This window comes from Rattus norvegicus, chromosome 12 (genome assembly GCF_021556685.1).
Source record: "Rattus norvegicus strain SHRSP/BbbUtx chromosome 12, alternate assembly SHRSP_T2T, whole genome shotgun sequence".
In the NCBI taxonomy this organism is placed as follows: domain Eukaryota; kingdom Metazoa; phylum Chordata; class Mammalia; order Rodentia; family Muridae; genus Rattus; species Rattus norvegicus.
Genome location: NC_141545.1, coordinates 40547750 through 40574788, shown reverse-complemented (window position 1 = coordinate 40574788; position 27039 = coordinate 40547750). Strand labels below are relative to the sequence as shown.

The window sequence follows — 27039 nt, the reverse complement described above, 5'->3', positions numbered from 1 at the left end:
ATGAGTCCCTGCCATTGATTAGGTCAGAGGCCTTGTGAGCTAATCGCCTTTGGAAATGCTCGCAGAGTCCCAGAGGTGCTTTATTAATCCCCGGGGCTTTTCCTAATCCAGTCAAGTTGACAGTGAAGATTAACTCTCACTAGTAACTTGCAAGGACTCAAACCCTGAACGTGGCTCGGAGCCCAGGGCCTCGAAAGACTCTTCCCTGGGTAGATTCTGGCATTGCTGGGAGATTGGGAAGTTCTAGGGGCACCGGGCCTATCTTGCAGACCTCCAGTGAGCAGGTACCATTACTCACGGCATGTCCTTGCTACACTTCCCACCACACCCTCTTGCCTCGCACAAGAACTACCTCCTCTGAAGATGACTCGGCAGATAAAGGAACCTGCCCCAAAGCCTGACACTTTGTAATCCCAGCAATCGGGGCTCAGGCAGATCTCTGAGTTCAAACCCAGCCTGTTTTACAGAGCCAGTTCCAGGACAATGAGGGCTATACCGGAAGTTTGACACAACCCGATTTCCCAGAACCTGCAGGATAGGCGGAGAGAGTCAGTTGGTAGTTATCCTCTGTCCTCCACACATACAACGTGGGACTTGTACACACAGAGTCACACACAGTAAATATAACTTAAAAAGAAAAAAAAAAAAAAACCTCATCGCCTGACTCCCACAGGCCTTGACTTGGAGGTGTCTGTCTGTCCCAGAACCCCAGTATATAAAGCAGTTTTGTTTGCTTTCTTTCTGATGGTGCTGAGACTCAAACCATGTGCATCGGGCATAAGCAAACATCCTCCACCATGCTGTCTCCTTAGACCCCACTGAAGTAGTGTAGGGGCCTAATACTCATCCCTCTCCCATCATTCCCCATCCACCCTGCACCCTAGCGTCTTACACACCAGCACCATCCTGTGAGAGACACTACGTACAACTGGAAAGAGGTCCCTAGGGGCAACCCGTGCTCCCCAGAGGAGCCTGCATACTGCTGACATGTTGAACCACCTTCCTGCTTCTGCAGCAGCCCAGGCTCCTGTTGGAGTTATTCCTGGGCGGTGATTTTCAAGTCTTGACATGTTTCCTGAATATGTCGGGGGTTGAGAACTACCAGGCTGGCCTGTGGGAGGTAGGTACCCCAATACCACCATCACCCATGAGCTTCTGATCCAGGTTGACACATCGATCTTCGGAATCTATTTCTAACAAGTACCCAGGCAAACTTGAGAAAATACTCGAGAGCCCAGCCTCAGCTGAGGGGTAACTCAGTGGTAGAGCATTTGCTTAGCCTACACCAGGCTGAGTGTCCCATCCCAGCGCCAACGTAGACAATAAAGAACAGCCTCTCCACTCCAGCATCGCTTTTATTTTGGACACAGATTATCCACTTGCTCCCAGTTCCAACAGTACAATGTTGGTCTCCATTCCTGTCCCCGGTTGCTGTCTCCGGAAGTGACTACCATTGCCGTTTTTGTGCTTTTATAAATAGACAAGAGGCTGGGGACTTAGCTCAGTGGTAGAGCGCTTACCTAGGAAGTGCAAGGCCCTGGGTTCGGTCCCCAGCTCCGAAAAAAAGAACCAATAAATAAATAAATAAATAAATAAATAAATAAATAAATAAATAAATAAATAGACAAGAGTATCCTCGTTCCCCCATCCCTTTGTGAAGCACGGTATCCACATAGACCAGGCTGAAGAGATTGCCCACCTTTGCCTCCCAAGTGCTAGGATGAGAGACACCACCATGCCAAGTAACAGTCCATACATACACCTCCACTCCCTAAGAGTATAGAGCTCTGGGCTGGATACATGGCTCAGCAGTTAAGAGCATTTGCTGGGGGTTGGGGATTTAGCTCAGTGGTAGAGCGCTTGCCTAGGAAGCGCAAGGCCCTGGGTTCGGTCCCCAGCTCTGGAAAAAAAAAAAAAAAAAAAAGCATTTGCTGGTGTGCCAGAGGACCCTGTTTTGATTCCCTGCACCCAAGTGGCAGCTCACAAGTATCTATAACACCTTCTTGGGCACCAGACATGTACCTAGTACATGGACATATGTGCAGACAAAACATCCAAACACACAAAAATAATTTAAGAGAATATATAGATCTGGGGGGCTGGAGAGATGGCTCAGCGGTTATGAGCACTGACTGCTCTGCTCTTCCAGAGGTCCTGAGTTCAATTCCCAGCAACCACATGGTGGCTCACAACCATCTGTAATGGGATCCAAGACCCTCTTCTAGTGTGTCTGAAGACAGCTACAATGTACTTATATACATGAAATAAATAAAAAATTCTTAAAATATATATATATGTGTATACACACACACACACACACTCATTGTATAGACCAGGCTGGCCTCAAACTCAGAGATCTACCACCTACCTCTGCTTCCCAAGTACCTGTATTTAAGGCACAGGCCACCATGATGGCCCTGGGTGCTCATAGTTTTTAAAGCTCTCTGGGGATTCTTGGGTTAGGCTAAGGAGGTGAGGACATGTTTAAATCTCAAGTCTCGGTGGGCTTGATGGCAGAGTGCAGGCTCACTCTCCTCTCTGGGTTAGCTCGGGCAGTAGAACTGAAACCACTTCCTTGCTCCTCTGCCTTGCACCCTCAAGTCCCCCTGTCACAGACACAAGGGGAAAAAAATCTACACAGTTGGTGAGGCTGTCTTTCCCATCCCTCAGACCCTGCCCACCCCTGCTCAAGCTATAGTCCCTTGGATTAAGGCCACCACCTTCTTTATTTTCATGCACACTGATATAAAGCCACAGGGGCAAAGGCTTTGAGCAAGTGGGTCCCCAAGACCAGCCAGGGAGAAGCAATACCTTACCTCCACTGGCCAAGAATAAGCTAGTGTAAAGACCCCACCTCCAGTGGCCAAGAATAACCTAGCGTCTGGAGGAGTGGGTGCCCTCTGAGGGAGCCAAGGGCGTGCCCAGAGTCACTGTGTGCTCCTTCTGCAGGAGGTGCACCGGTCTGAGCAGTTTGGTGACAAGGGCTAGAGTTTCTCCTGAGTCTCTGTTCGATCTCTGCACAGGTGGGGATGATGTCGGAGTTAAGGATTAGAAACAACCACCAACACCCTCGCCATAAAGCCTCACAGCCACCCTCAAGGACAAGGTCCCACAAACAACTATCAAGACAGGCCAAGGGACCACAGCCTCCTTCAACATCCTTTAGAAGGGACTAACCAATCACCTGACTGCAGCTCGCCCCGGGAGGCTAAGAACAAAATGGAGGCAAACTAGGCAGGGCTGGAATGCACTGGGTTATCTAGGCACACGTATTTCAAAGAGGAGTAACCAAGAAGGAAAAGCTGGATTCGGGGAGGCAAGAAACTTGCCCTCTTTGATCTTGCTCTGCGCCCATTAGTGGTACCAGATGATCGGCACTGTTTGTTCAGAGAGGTCTCAGCTTTCTCAGAGGTGACAGACAGCCGCGTCTTCTCACCTGACATCAGTCCTCTTCTTCCTCAGGCTTCTTCAGTTTATCTAATGCTTCCTTCAGCACACCGTCTGGGTCTAGAATCTCCACCTGGGGGGAAGCAGGGGCGAGGGGACCCTTTGGTTGGGGTAAGGAGCATGGGAAGCCCCCAAGCTGCCTTGCTAGAGATGCTTGAAAACAGAACCTCGGGGTTGGGGATTTAACTCAGCGGTAGAGCGCTTGCCTAGGAAGCTCAAGGCCCTGGGTTAGGTCCCCAGCTCCGGAAAAAAAAAAAAAAAAAAGAAAAAAGAAAACAGAACCTCACCTCCAGCTCCTTGACATGTGGAGCCAGGAGGCTGGTTTCTGTCTCTCTGGTTTCAGGACTCCAGGAGGACTACCCACCTTAGGAATGGGGAACTGGGTGGGTTCTGGGGCCTCATCCCGGCCAAAGTCGATCATGGTGCCACACTTGGCCACGTTGTCCACCCAGAAGCCTTCAAACAGCTGGCCGTGGTCCAGGTGAAAGAAACGCCCGTGCCCGTTCTTCATGCCTCTCTCCCAGCTGCCTTCATACCGGTTCCCGTTCTCTAGACAGGAAAGCATGGGTGCTAGGCACAGGGAAGCAGCTGGGACATCGGGCTGGACCTCACTGGTCCTAGCTGCTGACCAGTGAGCTCTCTGAGAGGAGGTGCAGTGTCCTTAAAACATCGCTTCAACCAATTCCAGAGATTTTATTCTGCCAGTCATGGTGGCCCAGGCCTTTGATCCCAGCAATCAGAAGGCAGAGGTAAGTGGATCTCTGAGTTCTAGTCCATCCTTGTCTACCAAGAGAGTTCCAGGGCTACACGGAGGAAAACCAGGGAGAGGGGGAGGGGGCGGGGGGTGAGAGAGATTTGATTTTTTGATGTTGGAGACAGAACTTGGCTCTCTGCACTTCTGCCTCTGAGCTGCAACACTAGCTGTAGGGAGGGTTTTTTTGTTTTTGTTTTTGTTTTGTTTTTTGTTTTTTTGTTGTTGTTTTGTTACTTTGTTACTTTTGTTTTGCTCCGCAGCGCAAGAAACTTTGAGCCTGCTAGGCAACTGCTCCACACCCCCAGGCCTTGGCCTGAAATTCCCTATGTAAATCAAGAATTCAGAGCTCCACCTCCCTCTGCTTCCCAAGTACTGAGATTAAAGCCATGTAAAGTTTGTTTGTTTGGATGGTTTGGTTTGGTTCCCCCCCACCCCCCCACAGCATTTCACCCCCTAGCTGGTCTCTAAGTGGAAGCAATGTTGTCGCTGATACCGAGTGTTAGGGACCTTGATCACCTCCCACATTTATTTATTTATTTTTTTTTAGTGTGGTTGTGTTAAATGCCAGTACTTGCATGCCAAGGTGCATGTGTAACACACATGTAGGGGTAAGAGGACAAGTCTGGGAGAATCGGTTCTCTCCTCCTACCTTGTGGGACCCAGGATCAAACTCAAGTGGTCAGATCTGTTTGGAAGCCCAACTCACCATTGAGTGAGTTACCCGCCGAACCGACTCAAAGGCCCTCACACTAAAAACTACTAAACTAAACTAGACATTTGCCCGGCGTCCCAGAGCTAGCCCCAGCTCCCACCAGGATCTGAATTCCTGCAGGCTCGCCCAAAGTCCAGACCATGAGAAGCTCCTGGAACATTTGCTCTGCTTAGCAAGAGCTCTCTAAATCCAGTTTATGCTCAGTGGAGGCTCACTGAAGGCAGGCTCCTTGCAGAGGATAGGGACTTCAAGACAGACATACAGACTTGACCGCCTCTGCCCTCCCAGCTGATCCATGACCTCAGCTCAGTTGGACCTCATTGAAAAATCGGAATCTCACTTTTTCAGGGCCAACAAGACAGGTATTATGGGACAGGTATTATGGCTGGTGGGGCAGCGAGTGTGGGAGGAGATCTTTCCGGGATGGGGCGGGGCCAGGAAGCCTTGGGGCGTGGTTTCATGGGGCGGGGCACTCACTCAGCCGCAACATGCCCTCCCCATCAGGCTTGTCGTTCTTCCATTGGCCTTCGTAGATGTCTCCGTTGTTGTAGTACATGCGTCCCCACCCGCTGCGCTGGTTGCTACACCACTCACCCTCGTAATACTCCTTGGGTCCGAAAAACTGGATCCCATAGCCCTGAAAGCAGGAAGGTGTCCCACTATTTGCCAATTCTCACTCCTGAGTCTCCTCCTGCTCTCCTAGCAGAGGTCAAAGAATTCTAGCTGCATATTTCAGTTCATTTCTGCACCGCCTGAATACCGCCCGCATAATTTCTCTTTTCTGGTCCTCTTATCTCTGACCCCACTTCCACACACCCTCTATACAGCCATCAGAAGGATATTTTATACCCCGTAGGATCAGCCACCCAACTCTGATTACAGCCAGTCTCTACTCACCTGTCTCCTTAGAAACATAAATGTTACATTTGGAGACTAACAGCAGGAAGCTATTGGAGATCGTGCTCAAAGTGGCTTGGTTAAGTAGCATTAAGGTCTGCACTTCAAAATCCCAATGCCACTTTTTCACTACTCTCTTTCCCTCCCCCAGAGCAAGTAAGACCTGCTGATTGGTAACTTTATTTCTTCCTACCAATTCATGTCTACTGGGCTAGCTCCTGGCTGCTCTGATTTGACCTCCTGCGCTGTATTTTCTAGGTTAGATTACCTGATCTCCCAACCCCGGGAAACCACTGCTGACTTTCCATAAAGGCAAATAAATCATTTGTTTTAGGATCAGTCTTTCCGCCGGGAGCAAAGAACATGAAATCTTGGGCTCTGCAGCTGGTTAGCTGTGTCACCAACCCCAGGCTAGGTGCTTCACCTCCCTGAACTTGTTCCGTAGTAAAACGGAAGACCGATGTTGACAGAGCTGTTACAAGAACTCAAGTGTCATGTACAGTAAGAGCTCAACGGCAACATTTATAATTATCAGACTCCATGCTTACAGCAAGGATCAATACAAGTTGGTTGTTTTTTTTTTTTTTTTAATATGTCTGCAGTAGAATGAATGTTTGTGGAATTTCCTCTGGCTAGCTTCTCTCCCCACACCCCTTCTTCTTTTGTCCTTGTTTCCTGTTTTCAGTCAGGCTCTCTATGTAGCCCAGGCTGGCCTCAAACTCACTCTCCTGAAGGTGGAGACCGTCAGGTTGTTGAGATCACAGCTCTGCACCTCCATGCCCTGCGTCCTAGCCTCCCATCTGACTCAGGCTAGCAGGAGGAAGAGGATTCTCAGAATGGGGTACCAGGAGAAGAAAGCCAGGAAACAGGGGAAGAGGGTGGAGGAGACCTTGTCTGCTGCCTCCCTGCAGCCATAGAGTTTTTAAAGGGTTCCTCATTGGGGCCCCCACTTCTCTTGCTTCCTGTTTTCTTGGTTTTGAAAAGTGCTACAGTTCCTCTACCCCTTCCTTCTCCCACCCAGCAAACCACCTCCCACCTTTGCCCTCTGAGCGGGCACTCTCTCTCACGCACTTGCTTTCTTTTTCTCCTACACACACACACCACACATACACAAATACTACACATACACACACACACACACACCACACACACACACACAGGCCCCCCCACACCACACACACACACACACAGGCCCCCCCACCACACACACACACACACACAGGCCCCCCCACACCACACACATACACACACACCACACACACACAGGCCCCCACCACCACACACACATACACACACACCACACACACACACACACACCAGATACACACACATACACACACACCACACATACACACCAGATACACACACACCACACACACACACACACACACTGAGCTCTCTCTCTCTCTCTCTCTCTCTCACACACACACACACACACCACACACACACACACACACACACACACAAACACAGACAGGGCCCACACACACACACATACACACACACACACTGAGTGCTCTCTCTCTCTCTCTCTCTCACACACACACACACACACACACACACAAACACAGACAGGGCCCACACACACACATACACACACACACACACACACACACTGAGTGCTCTCTCTCTCTCTCACACACACACACACACACACACACACACACACACACACACAGCCTGGCTCTTACCCTTACCTACAGACAGGCAAGGCATGCTGGGAACCACTCACCGATTTCTTGTCACCTTTCCACCAGCCTGAATACACCCTCTTGAGCTTTCCAGTTTCTGGGTCAGGATGACTGAGGATGCCATAGCCATCTCGCTTCCCAAACTTCCAGTCCCCTTCATACATAGCACCACTCTGCTTCCAGACCTGTGTTCCTTTCCCTGGGGACACATGGATGGGCCAACATTGCAGGTGGCTGCCACCCTGAAGCTGGAAGCCACATGCCAGGACCCTGGGGTCCTCTGCCCTGAACAGTTTCTTCAGAACTGGAATAGGGTCTGTGCCTCATCTCTAGACTATAAGCACACAGAAGAAAGGGATGCTCCATGTCTAAAGACAGTGATTTCCCTGCCCATTGTTTAACAGCCAGACCCATATGGCAAACCTTAATGAGAGGTGAGGCTGAGGCAGGAGGATGGTGAGTTCCAGTCCAGCCTGGGCAATATCTAGAGACTCTGTCCCCAAAAGAAAGTAAAAAGGGGGGCAGGAAATGGTGTGAGGACCTAGATTCAATTTCCAACAGTGAAAGAAAAAAGAAATCCTGCCCTTTACAATGTAGATGAACAGGAAGGATATTAAGATGAACAAGAGGGCTGGAGAGGTGGCTCAGTGGTAAAGAGCAGCAACTGCTCTTCCAGAGGTCCTGAGTTCAATTCCCAGCAACCACATGGTGGCTCACAACCATCTATAAAGGAATCATATAATGGGATATATATATATATATAGGAATGAAACAGCCATGCAGTGGTGGCACATGCCTTTAATCCCAGCACTCGGGAGGCAGAGGCAGGTGGGTCTCTGAGTTCAAGGCTAGCCAGCCCCTGGTCTACAGAATGAGTTCCAGGAAGCCTAGGCTATACAAATTGTCTCAAAAGACCTAAAATAAAATAAAAAATAAAAATAAACCAGACTCAGAAAGACCAGTGCCAGGTGATGTTACTTTTATGTGGGGAAGTCAATCTCATAGAAATAGAGGATAACATGGTGAATGCCAGAAGCCAGCAGGAGAGAGGGAGAGAGATGTGAGTCTAAGGTTATTGTAGCATAAGGTTTTGGGGACCGATGTACAGCATTGAAATTATTGAAGTAAGTCGGGGCTGGAGAGATGGCTCATGGGAAAACAGTGCTAGCCTTGCAAGCTGATACTTGACTTTGCTCTCTGGAAGCCACAGTGGGAGGAAAGGACTGACTTCTGGAAGTTCCTCGTTGACCATCTCCCACATGCTGTGGTAATGCCAGTGCCCACCTGGACCCCATCATACATGCCTAGACATAGGCCATACTAAGGCTCAAACCAAGGCCTTGTCCATGCCAGGGGTGCATTTTGCCCACTCATAGCTACACCACTGTATTATGGATCTGTAAGACAGGATCTTGTCCTATGTCCCAGGCTGTCCTTGAACTCATGATCCTCTCACTTACGCTTCTTCTTCTTTTTTTTTTTTTTTGGTTCTTTTTTTTCGGAGCTGGGGACCGAACCCAGGGCCTTGCGCTTCCTAGGCAAGCGCTGTACCACTGAGCTAAATCCCCAGCCCCTCACTTACGCTTCTTAAGGGCTTCGTAGTTAGGCGCTATCATTCCTCGCAATCAGTTTGATTTCAATGAATGAATCCAAGGAATGAATGAATGAATAAGTCACCATGGAGGCAAGCATTGCAAGCAAGCATCTATGTCAAGTCTGCATATAGCATTCATTCCTTAGCTCCCCTGTTGACTCATTTGCAGGCTGGAGTTTTCTGTCTCCTTCCTATCCCCTAAATGAGGTTAAATCAAGAGCTGCTGGCAGGCCGGAGAGGTAGCATGGAAAAGTGTTCTTGCTTTTTGGTCAGGGTCTCTGAAGGGTGATCAGCTGCCCACCGGAACAATGAAAGAAAGCCAGGTGCCTCCCAGTAGGGGTAGGGATGTGTAGAAAAATATCCTCGGGTTACTTACACCCGTCTCAAAATTTCTTTTCACTATTAAGAAAACTCTTAGTAGTGTCAGGCATCACCCTCTGTCCCTGGCATTTTCTCTGCCTTCTTCTGGCTACAAACTCCAAGAAGAGAGTGCACGGTCTTGCCCAAGACTGAGCCAGAGTCTTTCCCTTGGATTTTTAGTGTATTAATTTTTATATTTTTATAGTGATGTGGATCAAATGCAGGGCCTTCAATCATGCCAGGCAAGCTGTCTACTGCTATGTTAGCTACTTGACACAAGCCAGAGTCTTTTTTTTTTTTTTTTTTTTTTGAAGAGGGAGAAAATGTCTCCACCAGATGTACCCATAGGCAAGACTGTAGAGCATTTTCTTGATTAACAATGGGTGTGGGAGGGCCCAGCTTGCTGTGGGTGCTACACCTCTCTGTTAGAGATCCTGTGTGCTGTAAGAAAGCAAGTTTGGGTGGAAGTGTGTCAGACCCTCCTGGGCACCCCCAGTCAGTGTTTGACTCCTGCTGAAGCCTTGCTGATGCTTGTGGAAACCTTTTGTTCCTAACAAAGGAACACTCTGTCCCTGAAGCAACATGCCTGGGTGGTACACCTGGGCAATAATCGGTTCCTGTCTTTTGTTCCTCTTTCTTTGTTCCTGAGGGCGTTAGCAGGTTTTTCCACGCAGGACTACTACACCTGGTTCTCAGTACCTTGTCGGCGCTGACAGAGGTGGCTGGAAAGATGGCTCAATGGTCGGGAACTCTTGCTGTCCTTACAGAGTATCAGGGTTCAGTTTCCTGCACTTTGCTTACAACCACCCATAGACATGAAAATGGTGCACACAAACACACACACACACACACACACACACACACACACACACACACATGAGCAAAATACACACATAAAATAAGTAAATCTAAAAGAAGACAGCACAGCAGGGTGAGCAAGCCATGAAGAGCAAGTCGGGAAGCAGCACTGCCCCATGGCCTCTGTATCAGCTCCTGCCTCCCGGTTCCTGCCTTGAACTCTTGCCCTGAGTCTCTTTGATGATGAACCTTGATGTGGAAGTATAAACCAAAATAAACCCTTTCCTCTCCGAGTTGCTTTAGGTCGTGGTATTTATCACAACAATAGAAACCTGAGGCCTAAGCAAGCCTAACCTTTCTAGCTCTTGTACTTTACATTTTATTTATAAAAGAATGTTTTTTTTTTTCGAGCTGGGGACCGAACCCAGGGCCTTGCGCTTGCTAGGCAAGCGCTCTACCACTGAGCTAAATCCCCAACCCCAAGAATGTTTGTTTTTAAACATTTAGTTTTAGGTGTCTGTGTGACTATGCTATGTGACTGTAGTACCTACAGCGGCCAGAAGAGGGCGCTATAACCCCCGGGGCTGAAGTTCTAGATGACTGTGAGTCACTGAATGTGGGTACTGGGAACTGAATTCAGGTTCGCAGCTTTTTTGTTTGGTTTTCTTTGTTGTTGTTGTTTTGTTTTTTGAGACATGGTCACGCTGTGTATAACAGGCTGGCCTAAAACTTGCCATGTAAATCAGGCTGGCCTCCAGCTCAGAGATCTTCCTACCTCTGCCTCCTGAGTGCTGGGCTTAAAGGTATGCACCACCAAGACCAGAAAGCAATACTTGCTCTTAACCGCTGAACTATCTCTTCAGCTCAACGTTTGGGCTTTTAAATCTAGAGCAGGTAGGGCTTCAGTCCTATCTCATTTGCCTAATAATATTTGAAATATTGTGAAATAAGATAATCACATCGGGAGATAAACATTTGATCTAGGCTGTCCCTGGCAAGGGCAGACTCACTCTTCATCCAGCACACGCTTGGCATGCACAGTGCTGACTAGCCTGTCCCCCTTTCTTTTCAACAATGTTTGTCCTGCAACCAAGAGAGACAGAGCTTGGGGAGAGGTGGCTCAGTGGTTGAGAGCCCTTGCTGCCTTTGCCAAGGACCTGGTTCTGTCCCCAACAGGCAAACGGCAGCTTACAACCCCCTGGAGCCCCAGTTCTGTGGGATCTGACGCCCTCTTCTGATCTTTATGGGCACTAAGCACTCACACGGAGCATATAATTAGCTCTATAGGCATCTGAGTGTCCTTGTTCTCTCTCTCTCTCTCTCTCTCTCTCTCTCTCTCTCTCTCTCTCTCTCTCGCTTTGTTTTTGAGACAGGGTCTCATTTTGCAGCCACAGCTGCAGTGGAATTTGCTGTGCAGACCAGCCTGGCTTTGAACTCACAGAGATCAATCTGCCTTTGCCTCTAGACTATTGGAACTAAAGGTATGAGCCACCATAGCTGGCTACTACTTCCTTCCTTCCTTCCTTTCTTCCTTCTTTCCTTCCTCTCTTTTTAAAATTTATTTTGTTTTGAGAAAAGGACTCATGTAGCTGTAGCTGGACTTGGACTCCTGATCTTCCCACACTGCCTTCCGAGCACTTGGGGACCACAGGAATGCACGATCACACCTGGCTTCCCCAACCCCAACTTGCTTTGGGGGAGGGGTCATAGAGATAGGATCACAGCCCAGCCTTGATCTTCCTACTTCAGCCTCCTGAGCCAATAACTGGGATTATAGGTATATATAATAAAACCACACCGCATTCTGTCCCACTTTCTCTCCCATTGCTTTCTGTTCTAGCTACACCAACTTCTAATCTGTCCTTCAATCAAGCTATACGGTCCTCCCTAACTCTAATTCTACAGCTTAAGGTCTAAATTTTAGATGAAATGTCCCTCTGCCTGGCCACAGCATCTTCATGCTTTCTGCCCAGCTCAAACATCACCCTCCTCTCTACTGTCTTCCTTTTACTCCCTCTCCTCCCCTCTCCGGTGTCTTTTGTAGGCTAATACCATCTCTTGGTTACTTCTCCCTGGACCCCAGTTGCCTCATTTGGGAAATGTGACAGCTGTCTGCAGTGCATATTCTCTGCAAGCACCCTTACTCTCTGAGCCATCTTGCTGCCCGCCCACCAATCTTGTCTTTATAAAGAGACATTGTTGCCACTTAACAGAGGAGAAAACTGATCAAGTGGGATTCTAACAGTGCAGGCTCAGGGATCCTAGTGTAGATAACCCAGGAAGGCAGGAGAAGAGGGTGGTTAAGCCTAGAGTTGCAAGACTGGAGTTTTTAAATAGGGTCATGTCATTCCCCGCCCCCCTCCATTCCTCTCCCACAATCAGGATTTGCATTTTATCACCAGAACCCATTCGCCCCCTGCTGGTTAAGACTTAAGTCCAGACCTGCAGGAGTAATCAAGGTTACCCAGTTACTTCTGGGGGTTGGACAGGTCCAACCTGTGTCCTAAGCCCAACCAAGACCTTGCTCTCCAGGGCAAGCATCTGCAGAGCTGGGCTGCGTCTGAAGTCCACAATGCCTATTGCAAGCCATTTTTTTTTTAAAGATTTTTTTTTTATTTATTATATATAAGTACACTGTAGCTGTCTTCAGACACACCAGAAGAGGGCATCAGATCCCATTACAGATGGTTGTGAGCCACCATGTGATTGCTGGGATTTGAACTCAAGACCTTTGGAAGAGCAGTCAGTGCTCTTAACCACTGAGCCATCTCTCCAGCCCGCAAGCCATTTTCTTAAGGTGTTGACCTTTTCACCTGCCAAGCAGCCCCAGGCTTAGCCACCCTGTCAGAAGACAGAGAGTGACCCACATCCCCAGAACCCCAGCTTTGGGCTAGCTTCTGATGACCCCTATCCCATTTTTGTCCCTAGACTCTTGCTCAGCTAAAGTCAGGCTGAGTTGGGCTTCAGAGACACAGCATGGGAAGGCCCTCTGCTGGTCCTGGTCAACATTTACCCACTACGGGGGCTTGGGAACAAGATCGCTTATGTTCTTAACGTTCTGTAGAGCCTGTTTTATTTTCCATTACCCACCCACTCTGACCCCACACTGGCCACTAATCCCTTGAGGATTCCCTGTTTACCGTGTTTCAAGTTGCCCTTCCATTCGCCCACGTAGTGATCGCCGTTCACAGCAAACACTTGGTGTCTCAGTCCATTCTTCTGGGCTTTCTGGTCCCAACCTTTCCACAGTGGCTCGGATTTTCTTGGACACTTGGTGACTGGCATGCTGACTGCGTCTGTGGTGTTGGGGGGGTGGTGGCAGGAGGTAGGGGCATCAGGGACTCAGTGTATCCCGTGTATCCTTGGGATTCTGGGGCTTCCTGGGGAAGTGCCTGCCTGAGTTTCAGTAGGGCAGGTCATGTGTGTTCTGAGTCCCCAGGGCAGGTGAGCAGCCCTCAGTGGGGAGCCTTCTGTGCTGGACCCAGGACAGTCCTTTGCTTTACATTCTCCTGGAGCCCATCTGTCAGGAATGTGATGGCACAATTCCTTTGGAACCCAGGGAGACCAATAGGAAACCGGGGTTTGTGATGACACTGGAGAGAAGCTGCCCCTGGGAAAAATGATGCTTACAAACCTAATGACTAGAAGGACCAATCAGAACAGACTTTGGTGAAAGAGGTGCAAAGTAGGAAGGGTCACATGGTGATGTCAGAGAGTATCAGGCAGACAGCTGCCTTCTGCACAAACTGCAGAAACATCCCTGGTCCAACGCCTGCACGGTTAGCCCTTGCCCTACCTACCTGGTAGACGGGACAGATGAAGCTCAGGGGTTGCCTTTCAACTGGGGAGGTCCCACAAATCAAAGAGACTGATTCCATGGTGACTAACTGTCCCAGACTGAAAGTCTAGCTATACGGTGAGACCGTGTCTCAAAACAAACACAGTAGCAGAGTCCTCAGACCACCGGTCATCCTTCTACATCTGAGCCTTATGACTCTGTCTGGTGGAGCCACAGACTCTATAGAGAAACAGTGGGTGGCTCAGGGCCGCCTCCCCATGTCTGGGAGCCCCCACCTGTGTTCCTCACATCCCCAGACTCTCCAGAAGGGACATTCATGCCTTTCCGTCTCTCTCCAGTTTGCTCATAGGTAATAAAAAACGTTTTTGTCTAGACCCAGGGGACCCTGTTCCCCCTCGACAAATACAACTATATCCTCCATAGATTCTGAGGCTGTAGAATTCGGCTCCCATTAAATCTTGTGCCAGCAGCACATACACACAGGTACTGCCAATCAAAACAGCCTAAGGTTCAAGCCAGTTCCAGATCACTGGATCTCAGCATCCACCTACAGGGTCAGCCTCAAAACCATGTACTCTAGGTTGGACAGTGTGACTGCCACCCGTGCAAGTCATGCAGCCTCTGTCCCCACAGAAGGGACCACGCTTGGCTCACACCTTGCTGTTTACCCTGTTTTGAAAACAAAAAAAAGGTTTTTGGTCTTTTGGGTTTTTTTTGGGTTTTTTTTTTTTTTTTTTTTTTTTTTTTTTTTTTGAGCCAGGATCTCATGTAACCCAGGCTGGCCTCAGACTCACTTTGCAGGATGACCTTGAGTTGGTGATCCTCCCAAGTGCTAACGTTGCAAGCATTAGCCATCTTGCTTGGTTTATGCAGTGATTAGGGTCAAGCCCAGGGGTTCATGCATGCCAAGCAAGTACTCTTCCTACTGGTCCTCAGACAGTGGTCTTAACCACTGAACCATCTCTCCAGCCCCATACTCAGTCAGTTCTCCACATGCCCTTTAATTGTTGGGTAGATATCTAGGTTCCTGGCAGGTCCTCAGATGGAGAATGGAGGCCTTGAGAGGGGAACCGTGGTGTGAGAGGATTTTTTTTCTTTTCTTTTTTTTTTTTTCCGGAGCTGGGGACCCAACCCAGGGCCTTGCGCTCCCTAGGCAAGCGCTCTACCACTGAGCTAAATCCCCAACCCCCAATGTGTGAGAGGATTTTGCTGCTGGCAGAATCCTGGGGCTACCAATCGTATCTGTCCTTTTTGGTAGTACCTTTACCCTCTGAAAGCACCCCTGCTCTGGCCGCCGTTCTCAGTAGAGATGACAGGGGCCACATGTTTTTCTGTTTCTCACTGCACCCCATGCCTGCACATAGTAGGTCCTCAACTAAGGGCAAAGAGATGCTGGGAGTTGTGATGCAACCCGTAATCCTAACTGCTGGGAAGCTGGGGCAGAGAATCACCATGAGTCTGAGGTCAGCTTGGCAGTGAGACCCTGTGTCAAAAAAAGGCAGAAACCAGGGCAGGAGAGGAAGTGGTGTCTTAACATCCAAACTTTGTGGATGGAGAGGTTCCATTCCTTTACTCAGACACTCACAGTGTGGAGAACTCGAGTTCTATGGAATCCAGTAGTACTGCACAAATTGTGCACAGAAATACATGTAGGTGACACATCCATACACACAGCGTTTAAAAATAAATGAGAGATGAGCAAAAGGAGGTGTTGGTGCCATAGCCCCCAAGCGACAGTGTGTCCCGAGCTGAGCTTGCTCAGAATTGTAAGAGAACCCCGCGCTAGGCTCCACAGCGTCAATAGGCAATGCTGTTCCAACTGTGTCCTTGATTCCACTCTCCCCTCCACTTTTCAGAACTTATAGGAGAGGCTCAAGTGGACGGGAAAAGAAAGGCTTTGCGCCTGCGTAGGCTGGGTTGTTTTGTTTCTTAAGAATGAAGGAGGGCTGGAGAGATGGCTCAGCGGTTAAGAGCACTGACTGCTCTTCCAGAGGTCCTGAGTTCAAATCCCAGCAACCACATGGGGGCTCACAACCATCTGTCATGGGATCTGATGCCCTCTTCTGGTGTGTCTGAAGACAGCTATAGGGTAGTTATATATAATAAATAAATACATCTTTAAAAAAAGAAAAAGAATGAAGGAGAGCTCTGTGGACACCAGAGGGGAGGGGACAGACAGCTGGGGTCATTCCTGAGCTCCTTCCCCGCTACATCCACCGGGCTCACCTGTAAGACCAGCCTTGGGCTTCACTCACAGCAGGCAGCTAGAGTTGTGAGTCGGGGCCCTGGGAGGTTGTTATGGCAACACCCAAGCTGACTGGCAGTGCCCGCCTCTTCCTGCTGAAGCAGGGTAGCGGGAAATTTTAAGGGTAGGGAACGTCCCTTTTTGTTTGATTGTTCGTTCCTCGTTTTAGGACTGCTTTGAGTATCTTAGGGAAGCTCTGGGGACCGTCTCCGTGGAAGGTGCACGGGGCACATATTACAAATGCAGATTCTTGCTCTGCTCACAACGAGAAGATTCTGGAAGACCCGCCTAGCGCCTTCACGTTTCTCTTCCTCAGGTCCCCCTAAGCCTCCCCATTCAGCCTTTGCCCGAGCTACACACTTACTTCTCTGCTTTTCCGGGAAAGTGCGCCATGTTCCTGCCGCAGGCCGGAACTTGTGGGACAGCTGCCAGGACATTTCTTCCGCCACTGGAGAGCGTGGATCTTGCCTTCTTTCCCTTCAGAGGTTTGTTCAGACATCAGCTCCTCACCCAGGAGTTCTCAGAACCGCCCTATTTAAAATTGGAACCTCCGTTTCATTCCTGTGTATTCCGTTTAAGCACTTACCACAGCGGCCACCTTGCCATCTGAGCGCTCTCTTACCTACCCATCCCCCAGCCCACTATAGTTTTTGTCCATCTCGAAAGGCAAAGGTTTTGGGGTTTTTATTTTTTATTTTTCATTCTCAGGGTTGGTTTGTTTAGAGACAGGCTCTCACTATGCAGCCCCAGGCTGTCCTGGAACTCACTCTGGAGATCTGGCTGACCTCACCAGAGATCCGCCCACCTCTGCCTCGGGAGTGACGGTATTAAAGGCAACCTCACCTTCAAAACTAAAGAAACCAACAACAACAAACCCCTCAAACATAAAAAAAAACGAAGGGGAGGCCGGCGAGTTGGCTCGCTGCTGCCCGTAAGTAACCTGAATGAGATCCCTGGTGCACGCTGTGGGAGGACAGAGCTGGCTCCTGCTCGTTGTCTCTGAGCTCCACATGGCGCTCAGGCAGAGTAAAACATTCAAAGGCTCAGGAAAACATAGCTGTAACAAACACCTGCCACTTCCCCTCCCTGCACAGAACGCGAGTTGCCGTTCTGCCTAATCTGGAAACAAAAGGGTTTGTAGGTTTTTATCTTTGGAACCTCGAGAGATCTACCTGCCTCTGCCTCCGAGGGCTGGGGTCAAGGGCAGGAGCCATGAAGGCTCTTCATTCCACCATTGGCCTTTTTCTGATCTTGTTGAAAAAGCGACCAGCTCCTAACTTTACCAGGTCTTTTTTTTTTTTTTTTTTTTTTTAGATTTATTTATTTTATTTATATGAGCACACTGCTGCTGTCTTCAGACACACCAGAAGAGGGCATCGGATCTCTTTACAGATGGCTCTGAGCCACAATGTGGTTGCTGGGAATTGAACTCAGGACCTCTAGAAGAGCAGTCAGTGCTCTTAACCGCCAAGCCATCTCTCCAGCCTTTTTTTTTTTTTTTCGGAGCTGGGGACCGAACCCAGGGCCTTGCATTTCCTAGGCAAGCGCTCTACCACTGAGCTAAATCCCCAACCCCTTTTTTTTTGGTTTTTCAAGACAGGGTTTCTCAGTGTAGTCCTGACTGTGTCTTGGAACTCACTTTGTAGGCTGGCCTTGAACTAACAGAGATCCACTTGCCTCTGCCTCCCAAGAAATAGGATTAAAGTCCTGTGACACCACTACCTGGCATCACTGTGATTTTAATTACTGACAGGAATTAACTGTTTCCAAATTCCTACTCAAGTACTCAGTTGGCCCTGCTGGGTTCTAGAGCCTGCGCTGGCTGACTCTGGTTCTCCTCATAACAGCCTCCTCTTCCCTTCAGGCACCTGGCCAGCATCTGCAGCCAGTCTTTCTCCTGGGTACAAACTGTCCTTTGGCCGGTGGCCCTGTCCCGAGCCTCCTTGCCACCTGCTGAGCGGTGGCTTCATGCCCTTATCCTATCTAGGCCAGACTACATTCCAACGCGCTGTATCTCAGTTCCTCACTGTGAGTGACTGACATGTTTGTGCAGTTTTTAAGAAAATCCAGAGGAAGCTAGGTCTGTTTGGAAGAGAATGATCTGGACTACGGTTGAATCTGTATTACAATCCAGCCAAGGGGGCAGGTTGTAAGCTTGTGAGACTGTTCTCCACATGAGGTCAGGATATGATTGCATTTTTAAAAAAGATTACTGGGCTGGAGAGATGGCTCAGTGGTTAAGAGCACTGACTGCTCTTCCAGAGGTCCTGAGTTCAATTCCCAGCAACCACATGGTGGCTCACAACCATCTGTAATGGGGTCTAATGCCCTCTTCTGGTGTGTCTAAGGACAGCTACAGTGTATTCATATAAATTATACACACACACACACACACACACACATACTATATATATTATTATATATATTATATATATTACTTTATATATATTACTTTAATATATATGTATATATATATATATATATATATTACTTTTGCAGCCATCCATCACAAATGCCCTTCTCTTGCCATTGTTAAAGACTTAAATTTTTTTTATTTAACCTGCTTGAGTGCTTTGCCTGACTAGGTAAAATGCACTATAGTCCCATCTGCTGACTGCAGAGACCAGAAGAGGGCACCAAATACCCTGGAACTGGAGTTAGGCCCCTGTCGTAAACCTCCATTTCGGTGCTGGGAACCAAACGCCAGTTATCTGTAAGAAGAACAAATGCCCTTCACCTGTAAGCCCTCTCTCCAGTCCTTAAATACCTTAACAATCACTTGTCAGAACTGCAAGGTCAGGATTGGACTAGCCTCTCCCGAAAGATTTCCTTTACAGCTTGAGAGAAGGGCGTTCCCAGGGGATGCGAAGTGAGAAAGGCTCCCACACACACCACTTATAAATGTTTGCTCAGAGAGGCGTGGTCCTGCAGACATGAGCCCACTTCAATGCTTTGGCTTAAGGCTGGATGATGTGCCCTAGCAAAGAAACCCAAGACTTCACTCAAAATCGTCCAGGTTCAGTAGGTGCCACTCACACTAAGTGTGCAGCCTAAAGTGACACGGAGTGTGGGGTTTCCTGTATCAGAATAGCCTGGGCCTCAGCCTTCCCAGAAGTACCAGGGAAGACTTACCTACCTGTCTGGACCAGTCAGTCTTGTTGAATACAATGGACAGAAGGTGGAAACAGCCCAAGTATCCATCAATGACTGAACACATAAACAAAAGTTTGTCTGTACAGTGGAATATTATTTGGCTGTGAAATGAACCGAGTCACGATACTACACGTACTGTGATGTGGATGAAACTTAAAGTCATGATATGGGGTGGAAGTGGCTGGTCACCATAGGACACTAATTATGTCATCCCATTCATTTGAAGTGTCCATGGTGGGCCAATCCATCCAAACAGAAAGTAGTGAGTGTCAGGGAGTAACACCTAATGAGCCCAAGTTGTTGGTTTTGTTTGTTTGTTTTAACAGTCTCACTGTGCAGCCCCAGAGAGCCTGGAACTTGATACGTAGACCAGGCTAGCCTCAGTCTCATGACATAAGCCTACCTCTGCACTCCGGGTGCTGGAATTAAAAGCGTGTGCAGGGCTGGAGAGATGGCTCAGTGGTTAAGGGCACCGACTGCTCTTCCCGAGGTCCTGAGTTCAAATCCCAGCAACCACATGGTGGCTCACAACCATCTGTAATGAGATCTGATGCCCTCTTCTGGTGTGTCTGAAGACAGCTACAGTGTACTCATATATATAATAAATAAATAAAATATTAAAAAAAAAAAAAAAAAAAGCATGTGCAACTGTACCAGGTCTCAGGCTCTCTATTCAGCTGCCCATGACTTTGGATTCCCGATCCTTCTGTCCCAGCTCCCAGGGTGCTGGGATCAGAAATGTGTGACAGGCCCAGCTTCTCTTTTAGGGGTGATAAAACTGTTCTAAAACCGACTGTGGTAACGGTTTCACACCTCTGTGAGAAGACTGAACCCAACTGCGTACTTTACGTAAGCGAAGTTTATGATATATGAATTCTTCCTCACTAAAGCTGTTTCCCAAGTCTTCAGTGCAGAAGGAACGCCCTCTGGAGGTAGAGGTTTGGTTCTGCTTTGGGACAGGAACTCCCTAAGTCTATGTGGCTCTCTATACAGACCAGGCTGACATTAAACGGAAGTAGATTCGACTGTCTTTGCTCCCCAGTTCTAGGATTAAAGGCATGCATCACTATGACCTGTCCTTTCTTTCTTTCTTTTTTTTTCTTTTTTATGGTGCTCAGCATAGAGTCCTTCAACAGGTTAAGACGGCTACTATGGAGTGGCATCCCTAGCTCTTTCCCCTCCTCTTTTTTGAGATTTATTACTAAAAAGAAATCACAGGGGTTGGGGATTTAGCTCAGTGGTAGAGCGCTTGCCTAGCAAGCACAAGGCCCTAGGTTGGGTCCCCAGCTCCGGAAAAAAAAAAAAAAATCACAGAAACATTGAGAGGGAGCAATGGGCTAGAGAGATGGCTCAGCGGTTAAGAGCACTGACTGCTCTTCCAGAGGTCCTGAGTTCAAATCCCAGCAACCACAAGGTGGCTCACAATCATCTGTAATGAGACCTGATGCCCTCTACTGGTGTGTCTGAAGACAGCTACAGTGTACTTATATATAATAAATAAATTAAAAAAGAAAGAAAGAAGGAGAGAAAGAAAGAAAGAAAGAAAGAAGGAAAGAAAGAAAGAAAGAAAGAGAGAAAGAAAGAAAGAAAGCAGTACAGTAGTTTTGGGGCTAGCCTGGGGTGATACGCACCTTATACCCCAGCTCTCCGGTGGCAGAGGCAGGTAGATCTCTGGGTTCGAGGCCAGCCTGGTGTACAGAGTGAGTTCCAGGACAGCCAGGGCTACACAGAGAAACCCTGTCTCAAAACAAACAAACAAACCAACCAAGGGTTGGAGAGATGGCTCAGTGATTAAGAGCACTTCCAGAGGTCCTGAGTTCAAATCCCAGCAACCACATGGTGGCTCACAACCATCTGTAATGGGATCTGATGCCCTCTTCTGGTATGTCTGAAGACAGCTACAATATACTCACAATCAATCAATCAATCAATCAATCAATCTTAAAAAAGACAACAAAAATCCAGTGTTGTCTTGGTTTTGTTTTGTTTTGTTTTGTTTTTTTTTTTGGTTCTTTTTTTCGGAGCTGGGAACCGAACCCAGGGCCTTGCGCTTCCTAGGCAAGCGCTCTACCACTGAGCTAAATCCCCAACCCTTGGTTTTGTTTTTGAGAGACTTGCTTTGTAGCCCAGGCTGGCCTTTAACTCATGAGACTCCTGAATGCTAGGGTTACAAGTGCGTGTTGCCCACCCCATTCCCATCCCCCAAATGATTTCTTTTAATGCCAAGGATGAACCCCAGGACCTGGGCAGGCTAAGTACATGTTTTACCAATGAGTTCCAATCCAAGCCGTTGCTTAACGTTCTACTGAATATGAGAGTAGATTTTCTTTTCTTTCTTTTTTTGTTTTTTTGTTTTTGTTTTTGTTTTTGTTTTTGTTTTTTTTTGGAGCTGGGGACCGAACCCAGGGCCTTGTGCTTGCTAGGCAAGCGCTCTACCACTGAGCTAAATCCTCAACCAAGATTTTCTTTTTTTTTTTTTTAAAGAATGTATACACACTTTTTATTTTTGAACATTTATTTATTATGTATACATCATACAGCTTTCTGCCTGCATGTACGCCTGAAGGCCAGAAGAGGGCACCAGGTCTGATTATAGATGTTTTGAGCCACCATGTGGTTGCTGGGAATTGAACTCGGGACCTCTGGAAAAGCAGACAGTGCTCTTAACCTCTGAGCCATCTCTCCAGCCCCCCCAGATTTTCTTTTTTTTTCTGACAGTTCCCACATAGCCCACACTAGGCTCAAACTTGTTTTACAGTTGAGAATGAGCTTAAACTCCTAACTCCTCCTCCCAAGCATTTGGGCTGCAGCTTTGCACTGACATTCCCTTTAGTTTATCCCCTCCTGTGAAAACCTGCTCCCTCTGGGCCTTTCCCCTTCCAGACCAATGGCAGAAGTCATCCTTCTGAGTTCCTTTGTAGCTGTTTGCCCCACCTAGTAAGTCCCTTTTCTCCCACCCCCACACCCCCACTCCCTGTCCATTCCTTCCTTTGTTCCTAATCTCTAGGGTGCTGGTGCCCTGGGATAGGGCAGGCTCAGAGCACTCCTTTACCTTGGAGAGTTCTACTCTGCAGAGCTATTGTGGAGGGATGAGCTTTGTCTGTTAGGCTCCACCTCTTTCCCATCTGTCTGCCTTTCTTGCTCCCTCTCCCCCTTTCCCTTCTCCTCGCCCCCCCCACTCAAAGCCCAGGGTGGCCTTGAACTCACTCTATAACCAAGAATGAATTTGAACTACAGGGTCCTCTCAGCTCTAACTCCTAAATGCTGAGATTGCAAAAGACGGCCGCCACCATGCCTCATGCCTGGCCCCTCCCACATTCTTAAAAATAAATAAATAAATAAATAAAAAGTCAGCCAAACCTGTGAAAGTCAAGAATGACTGTCTACGGGGGAGAAGCCAATGGAGATTACAGTGTCCAAAAATAGTCATTAGGCACAGCTAATAAGTTATCCCAAGGGAGGACAAATGCACGGCCTCGTTGGCAATTAAAGAAATGAAAGTTAAAGTAATCCCCCCACGCTATTACATACTGTCTAGACTAGAGAAAGTACATAAAAAAAAATGGACCGTAGCGGGCTGGAGAGATGGCTCAGTGGTTAAGAGCACTGACTGCTCTTCCAGAGGTCCTGAGTTCAATACCCAGCAGCCACATGGTGGCTCACAAACCATCTGTAATGGGATCTGATGCCCTCTTCTGGTGTGTCTGAAGACAGCTACATTGTACTTATATGTAATAAATAAATAAATCTTTAAAAAAAAATTAAAAAAAAAATGGACCGTAGTGATGGCTGCCCTACAGTTATTCACCTGGCCATTCTTGCAATTAGGTAAACCCTTATGAGGAACGTTCTGGAAGCCTGCAGCTGGAACAGTACTGCTAGCTTCTGCTACTTATGGACATGTGGGTGTGTTAATATATTAATATAGGGATTGGGGATTTAGCTCAGCGGTAGAGCGCTTGCCTAGCGAGCGCAAGGCCCTGGGTTCGGTCCCCAGCTCCGGGAAAAAAAAAAAGAAGAATATATTAATATAAATATATTAATATATTAGTGTATACTATAATATATTATTAGAATGAGACATAATATTCTGCACTTACACGCAGTGGTGGCACGCACCTTTTTTTTTTTTTCTTTTTTCTTTTTTTCGGAGCTGGGGACCGAACTCAGGGCCTTGCGCCTGCTAGGCAAGCGCTCTACCACTGAGCTAAATCCCCAACCCCTACGCACCGCACCTTTAATCCCAGCTCTCAGAAGGCAGAGGCAGCCTGGTCTACAGAGTGAATTCTACACCGAGAAACCCTGTCTCAAAAACAAAACAAAACAAGACAAAAAAATAAAATAAACAATAAAAAACCCAACCAACCAAACCAAGACAGCAAGGACAAAAGCACATACCATTCTTGCAGAGGACCCAGGTTCAAGTCCCAGCATCTTTGTGAGTGGCTTACAATTGCTTATAACTGCAGCTTTATGGACATGATGTTTGTGGCCTCCGAGGGTGCCTGTAAGCATACACACACACTTAAAATTAAAAAGAAAATTACTTCTGACAATGCTAGGAGATGGTGGGTATTGTATGCATTTTATTTTATTTTTTTCTTCTTTTTTTCAGAGCTGGGGACTGAACCCAGGGCTTTGCGCTTGCTAGGCAAGCGCTCTACCACTGAGCTAAATCCCCAACCCCTTGTATGCATTTTAAAAGCCAGCAAACCCTTAGGCTCAGTGGTTTAAGTGACATTAGTGACAGACTTCTTGACCTTGGGAAGACCACCTGAATGCTTTTTTTTTTTTGAGACAGGGTCTTCTATGTAGTTGTAGCTGCCCTGAAACTCACTATGTAGACCAGGCTGGCCCTCTAATCCACAGAATTCTACCTGCTTCTATCCACCAAGTACTAGGATTAAGGCATGTACCCACCATACCCAGTTGTTACACATTTTAAAATATTTTATTTTATCGTGTGCACACATTCATGTGCAAGCACATGGAGGTCAGAAAACAACTTGTGAGAGTCTCTTCTCTTTTTATGTGGGTTACAGGGATCAAGCTCAGCTTGCCAGCCCAGTACAGACTGTATACAGTATAAAGAAAAAAATATTAAAGCTTATGGGAGATGTTGTCTGCCTTAGTATATACCATAGGACCTTAATAAATACATTATTATTAAGAACACTTATTATCATTATTATTGATTGCTACTGAAGGCCAGAATAGGACATCAGATTTACAGGAGGCTATAGACCATCACGATCTACCTACCATGTGAGTACTGGGAATCAAACCGAGCGTCTCTGGGAGAGCAGCTTATTAACCACTGGGCCATCTCTCCAGCCCTAAATACTTCATTTGAAAAAGCATTTTAGACCAAGCATCGTGGTGATTCTAGCACCTGAACACTAACGCAGACGTATCATAAACAGAAGGTTAGCCTGGCCTACAGATGAGACCCGCCCCGTGTCCGCATGGATGTAGCAGCTGTCAATAGTTAAATCTGATGGTTTATGGCTTAGGCAGCAAATAGAGGTAGGACATCCGGGAGAGAGAAAGAATTCTGGGATAGAACCAGGCAGGAGCTCCGCCTGGGAAGGTCCCTGAGCATAGATAACCAGCCATGTGGCAGAATATAGATTAAAATAAATGTGTTGCCTTAAGTTATGGTTCTAGTCAGAGAAGAGGCTAGCTAGATGGCCAAGGTATTTATAAACCTATTTTGAGGCTGAGTCTTATTTCTGGGAACACGGGACTGGGAGGAAGCACCGACCATAATACCTAAGCTCGGTGGTTAAAAGCATTGGCTGCTCTTCCAGACAACCTAGGTTCTGTTCCCAGCACCCACATGGCAGCTCACAACCGTCTGTTACTCCAGTTTCAGGGGCTCTGGCTCCCCCTTCCGGCCTCCTCTGGCACAAGGTGGTACATACTACATACCCGCAAAACAGCCATACGCATAAAGACAAATATTAAACATTTTGTTATATTTAGCCAACCACATTATGTGAACTTACAACTTAGCAAGAATCATAGTGAACTTTTAACCACAATAAAATTGTAAGTCAAAACTACAATGAGGTAGAACTAGATTCTAGCTCTTTAAAAGCGGAACCGCGGGGAACCGGATAGAAACAGAAGGATGGGGTGGCTGACGTCATAAACCTCGCTGGCTTTAAATGAGCATGCGTAAAGCTCGCCTCAACCACGCGACCGTCCTGCACTCAATGCGCGTGCGCACGGTGAAGTCAGCTTAGCTCTCGGCTCCGCCTGCTTATTTTAGATGGGAGGAGCCAGTCGCGTGAGTTCTCGGGACCCACCTGCTCGCGCGTAATTACCGAGCCTAGCCCCTCTGCACATGCGCATTCACAGCACAAGCCTGGGAAGTCTCTAAAAGGCGGCCCGGAGCTGCGCCTGCGCCCTGGGTGCTCTTCAAGGAAGTGGGTGGGAGAGGAGTCGTAACCGCGTTTCCACGCGGAACCAACAGAGGGCGGGCCAGACAGCGCGGCCGAGGTTCGTGACTCCGCCTGTGCCGTCCTTCCAAGCCACGTGAAAGCCGGGATATGGACACACAGACATTGCTTTTCGATTTTTTTTTCTTTTTTTCGGAGCTGGGGACCGAACCCAGGGCCTTGGGCTTGCTAGGCAAGCGCTCTACCACTGAGCTAAATCCCCAACCCCATTACTTTTCGATTTTTAAAAGGTCTCACAAAATTACCCTTGTCTATATGAAGGAACTTTTTTCTTTCATTTTGTGTTTCTAGGACTAGTTCAATTTATTAGTCCAGGCAAGCCTCGAACTCCAATCCTCCTCCTTCAGCTTCCCAAACGTCCCAGCTCAGTAGGGAAAATTTTAGTTTTGTATTTATCTCTAATAATTTCTTAACATTTTAATATGATTGAAACATCAGAAAGCATTTTAGGAACTGGGCATAGTAGCTCAGGCCAGTAATCGCAGTACCTGGGAAGTAAAGGGAGGAGGCTCACTCAGGAGTTCGAAACCCTCAGCTACCCAGAGAGCTAAGAGGCCAGCCTTTGATACTGGAGGCCAGGTCTCAAAGCAGAACTCACTTCGTATGCCTCCAAGTGTTGAAGCAGATTAACAAGTATTAGTAAGTTCTTGTCTGTTAGGCAATGTCTTTCATTGCATAAAGAAAGGCTACTAAAGAAGTCTGCATAGATTTATGTGTGGGTTTTGTGTCCTGAAGGTTGTTGGTCCATCAACTTGTTTCCACAAACACATATGGAAAGCATATAATGTTCAACATATGAATGGCTGGAGACACTAAGAAGTCTATTCTTAAACGGGGTCTGGGGGAAGGTCATGTGGTTCGGATATAGGCACCGTCTTGGAGGTAAGTTTGGGAGCGAGCGTCTTGACATCTGCTGGAAATGATATCTTTGAATATCAGAGGCTGTCCAGTAAATACAATGGTGCTGGACTTGGGGAGAGGAAGTCTAGATACCAGGAGAGGGGGATACTGGAACCAAAGTGAAGGGTGAGAAACTGAGTATGGTCCTGGACATTCAGTGGTGGGAGGGAATGAGGCAGGCAGTGACTGTTAGACCAAGACCACCTATTTAAAAAGGGAGAAACT

The 27039-nt window shown here is 47.7% G+C and overlaps 1 protein-coding gene and 1 long non-coding RNA gene across 31 annotated transcripts; one reads left to right on the top strand and one right to left on the bottom strand.

The window, feature by feature from the left end:
• Nucleotides 1-1337: 1337 nt before the first annotated feature.
• On the bottom strand, nt 1338-25604 carry Morn3 (MORN repeat containing 3). Of its 30 annotated transcripts, XR_015634137.1 has the most exons (10): nt 24713-24965; nt 23849-23955; nt 16662-16828; nt 13394-13549; nt 7543-7700; nt 5391-5550; nt 3812-3996; nt 3437-3520; nt 1763-1900; nt 1338-1520 (listed from the first exon to the last, which is right to left on the bottom strand). XR_015634137.1 is itself a non-coding variant. In XM_087579311.1 (9 exons), exons 3-8 carry the CDS (start codon nt 16732-16734, stop codon nt 3443-3445), a joined length of 810 nt encoding a protein of 269 aa, XP_087435437.1. In that variant the 5' UTR covers nt 16735-16828; nt 23849-23955; nt 25459-25602; the 3' UTR covers nt 1338-1900; nt 3437-3442.
• On the top strand, nt 3950-4601 carry LOC148002325 (uncharacterized). The gene is made up of 2 exons (XR_015634824.1): nt 3950-4196; nt 4462-4601. It is a non-coding gene; the product is annotated as an uncharacterized LOC148002325 (long non-coding RNA).
• Nucleotides 25605-27039: the final 1435 nt, after the last annotated feature.

Coding starts and splice junctions, on each gene's coding strand:
- Morn3 (NM_001431888.1), bottom strand. CDS start 16,734: ATGTCCTGGCAGCTGTCCCACAAGTTCCGGCCTGCGGCAGGAACATGG. Junction 7,701..13,393: donor GAAGGGCAACTTGAAACACG/GTAAACAGGGAA, acceptor ATGTGTCCCCAG/GGAAAGGAACACAGGTCTGG. Junction 5,551..7,542: donor GGAAAGGTGACAAGAAATCG/GTGAGTGGTTCC, acceptor TCCTGCTTTCAG/GGCTATGGGATCCAGTTTTT.